The 4344-nt window shown below is 42.4% G+C and overlaps 1 protein-coding gene across 1 annotated transcript; it reads right to left on the reverse strand.

Moving 5' to 3' along the window:
* Window positions 1-201: 201 nt before the first annotated feature.
* cbx8b (chromobox homolog 8b) lies at window positions 202-3390 on the reverse strand (the record flags this gene model as incomplete). The annotated part of the gene is given in 5 exon segments (XM_014018304.1): window positions 202-1168; window positions 2563-2629; window positions 2718-2783; window positions 2975-3018; window positions 3147-3390. Coding segments are annotated over 5 exon segments (1044 nt in total). The 3' UTR covers window positions 202-370.
* Between the last annotated feature and the right edge of the window lie 954 nt (window positions 3391-4344).

Below are 4344 nucleotides of genomic sequence, written 5' to 3' on the forward strand. Positions count from 1 at the left end.
AATTCAAAGTGCTTCAGTTTTAGTTTCTTTTTTAAATTCACCCATCTGAAGGGAACTGGTTCAAATGGAAGAAAAATGAATTGAATTAAATTTATAGGCCTTTTGGTTTTATAACAAATGTTAGAAATACGTTTAGTTTGTTAGAAAAACTGAATTTTTTAAACTCTGACAGGAAGTAACACCAAACATGACGTTCAGCAGTGCACGAGGTGAAATGGACTTCTTTAATTTGGTCGATACATTAAATAGATGTCAGACTTTCTCATATTTACACGTATAAACACGGAGGAACTGTTTTTATGTACTTTACACAGAAAGATTTGTAGAAGAATCACACAGTAGTTCAGAGGACACAGGAAGCTTGCAGAAATCATCTGTGGTGAGTGAAGAAGCCCTCCGAGGTGCTGCTCTCCTTGATGGTGACCGTCAGCAGGTTGGCCGTCACGTCCGTCACCAGAACCYGGTCCACGGTGCTCAGACTCGGCCTCCAGGTCACGTCGTCCGAGTCGTCCAGGACCCGAGTCGGCGAYGGCCTGTCCAGGAAGTAGGGCTTCTCCATGCGAGGGGGCGTGGCCGGCCGGCCCGGGCTCATCTTGGAGCGGTGCTGGACGGCAGCGAAGTGACTCGAACCGGACTTGGACCCGTGCGAGTCCGGTTTGTACGTCTGCAGGAGGCGGTGGGAGTACAGCTGCTTGTAGGGGGTGCTGCCGGACGGGTCACGGCTCTGTGAGTAGTGATGATGATGATGGTGGTGATAAAGATGGTGGTGCTTGTGGTTCTCTGGGTGTCTGTGGGTCACCTCCTCACCCCCCTGGACTTTGGTGAGTTTGTGCGAGCCGTGGCTCAGCTGCTCCTCCGCTCTCCTCTTGTGGGGCTCGGAAACAGAGGGTCCGCAGCTGCCGTCCACGAGCCGGGGCTTCGGCTTCGGCCCCCTCTTTCTGGCTCCGTCTGAATCCAGCTGCTGGAGGTCGTAGAAGCCCAGCTCGGACGCCCCCAGGTACACGCTCTCCCCACGGTTGACCGCGCTCGGGGGGAAGATGKTGGGAACGACGGCTCTCAGGCCTTCCCGGGCCCTGGGGGTGACCACYGGCTCGGGGCTTGGGTAGGTGATCCCTCGGACCACCTCATTCCTGAACTCGTAGGACCTGGTTTTAACTTTAGCTTGGGCCTGAAAGAAATTTAAAAAATACCAGAGTTAATAAAAAATTAGACAAAAAAAGAAACTAAAGCGACATTTGGCTTTAACTGTGGAGAAGAAACAGTTCAGACAGTTTGAACAGAAACCCTTCCAGGTTTTATTTTAAATAAATATTAAACTAATACATTAATAAATCTGATTTACTGACAACATTCCTCAATTTAACAAACAGGTTTGTGTTTTTTACTCAGAAAAAGAGTTAATTAAGAGAAAACCTGATGGAGCAGGCCTTAATGCCTCACATTAACAGGAATTCATTTCAAACAGCTAATATTAATAAAAACACTTTTAACAAGCAGAGGATATACGGTTTGAAGTCCAAAAATACACAGAACTTCCAGTTTTTTAAGAGACTGCTTGTTGAYGAAAGTTCTGATATTTTTTATCCTTATAAAAATAAATAATAAGTCAAATTAAACAGATTTTGTTGGAGCTAAAACTAAAAAAATGAAGCCCTGACTTGGCCTCAAATAGGAAGTAAATTCAGGGAATTCTGGGTAAATTTCCTTCATGTGATCAACGTGTTCCCTGGTAACCAATAAAAATAGATCTGCTTCAGCAGCAGGAAAAATACAAACACCTGCTGASTCGTTGCTGGCGGGAGTTTTAAGGTATTCAAAGCAGGAAACACAACTTGTTTGCGAGTAAACAAGTCGACTGAACGCTTTATTTATCCAGGCTTCCTCCAGACGTCTCCACAAACTAAAAATATAAAGTTATCCCACAGAATGAGCGACTCRTTTCATGTTAATGACCGTAAGAGAAACGGTTAAATAAAGGTTTAATAGATAAAATAACAGAAAATGATGCAAAGAGAACAGGACAGCACTGAGCTGCTACACAAGAAACAATAATTCAGTTATTGGAAAATGTTCAGTGTTGAACAGAATACTAAAAGAAGAGGTTTTGTTTGAGTATTGTAAGACACTGTCACTTAATAAAACTGTAAAAACAGCAGAATTAACTGACYACCATCAAAAACTCTGCTTTTACAGATAAAATAAGACACTTTATCACAGGTATTTAAATGAACGTATTAAAAATACTTCTCAAATTTCCTCGCCTCTGTACAACTTTAATTTTCAATAATTAGTTTTAGTAAAACAAAAGCTGATAAGGAAAATATGTATTTGAATGCTGTAAATATTATTGTCTTGAATGTGTTGTCTTTAATATAATGCAACTTCAGATAATGTAATTTATTATTACAAAAATACACAAAATCAGCAGAAAACGTCCTTGTTTAGGGAAAGACAAATGTTTTTAGTTTCTCCAAAGCCTTTAATAAAGCTTAGAGMCATGCAGTTTGAAGCATAATAATAAAAATGAAATAAAAAGGAATAAAAAGCTCTGTTTTAGTTTACCTTGAGCAGAAACGTTTTGGGTTTTGGTCCCCTCTTTTTGGGCCCATGCAGCTCTCTTTCTCGCTCCCTGTGGAAAAACACAGACATGATGAAGCGTCACAGGAGCAAAGTGCACCAAGGACACTTTGTTGGACCTGTCCTCCGCCGGTCCGCACCTCTGCTCGAAAGCGACAAACAAGCGGGGGTCCAAAATGTTCTCCTCCGGCTCCCAGGTGCTGTATCTGCGGGGGGAAACAGACGGACAGGGGCGGCGTTAGCCTGCGAGCTAATGACAATTATTAAATATATATTTATACAGCTCGTGTGCTTGTTTTTAATCCCGCTAGCTTCGGAAAGCTAACACTCCGAGCCGAGACACCCGAGAGCTGCGGGTTCAAAAACACGTCAGAGACGACATATAAAACCTGCTCACTTTGGCGACCAGCCTTTCCATTTCACCAGGTACTCGATCCGACCCTGCATGCCATCAGAAACAAACAGAAACGCGCTGCTTTAGCATGCAGCGTCACAGTGTTCCACAGCACCGGTGTTGTACTGTATTCCGCTCTCTCAGAGAAGCAGAGCACGCTCCATCTCCCGCCTACCTTTCTTATCCTCCGTTTGATGATTGACTCGGCGGCGAACACTCTCTCCCCGACGGCGGACAGCTCCATGTTTACTCCGGTGCTACCTCCCCGTTAGCTGGGTGCTGCTGCGGCGGCTATGACCCCCCGTCCTCCACCCTCCCTCCTTCCAGTCCCAGCCACTCTGAATTCCCGRCAGACCATAATACTCGCGAAACAAGAATGGACGTCAGCGTAGTTTTTTTACGGCGTTGCTAAGAAACGGCAGTGGGACGGCTCCCATTGGTCGAGCCGCGGATACGTGCTCGGGGTTTTTAAGTGAAGGGGGCGGAGCCTCTTGCTCGGGTGGATTCTTTCAGGGGCTAAAATGGTGGCCTTATTCTTTCTTCTTCTTTTTTTGTGGTCTTTTCATAGCGGCGCTTGTGAAGTGAATCATTTCGCGGAATTTATGTTATGTGGGGAGAAACGCACGTGGCAYCAAAGGAAATGGACAACACGGACTTTTATGCGTCATCCCGCAAACCCGCGGATTCATAAAGAAGCAGGAAGCAGTAGATTTATTATGATTAATTATTTAAAAAAAATTCTTACTCCTGTAATAAGTGAAACATTCAGGTGTACCTTTGCACATTTGTTTGATGTGGAAAATAAAAGCACATTTTWCTTTAAGTAGGCCTACAAATATCTGCTTTTTATTTTATGTTTTTATTTGAAAGAGGCCGAAATATATTTTTGCGGCTTTATGTAAATTATTTACACAGGTGCTGAAATATAATGTATTTTATAACAGAATAGTATTAATCTCTAACAGATAAAGGCAATAAATTTGATGGATAATAACAAAAAACGTTATAAATGAATCTGTCTGTGATCATTTATAAATTGTTTATGATTTTAAATAGTTAAAGAAAACAGTCATTTCCCACCTGATAAGTTCTGCCGGTTGCAATGTCCATGTTTTACMTTCAAACTAATTATGAATAAAAATAACTGGTAAAAAAAGGTTTATAATGGAGGGTTTTCAGGCCATCAGAAAACAGAAACTGAGCTAAATGTGCGGGTTTTATATATAAAAAACAGTGCAGCGCAAAAACAATCCTACATAAAAACTAAAAACTGAAAAAATAACCACAGAAAGGTGTTTGGAGGAGTTTGTCAAAACGTTCATTAATTTTCATATTTTACACCGAGATTACTGACAGTTTCGGCCCATGGTGTT

Source organism: Austrofundulus limnaeus, unplaced genomic scaffold (genome assembly GCF_001266775.1).
Source record: "Austrofundulus limnaeus strain Quisiro unplaced genomic scaffold, Austrofundulus_limnaeus-1.0 Scaffold189, whole genome shotgun sequence".
Classification (NCBI taxonomy): Eukaryota; Metazoa; Chordata; class Actinopteri; order Cyprinodontiformes; family Rivulidae; genus Austrofundulus; species Austrofundulus limnaeus.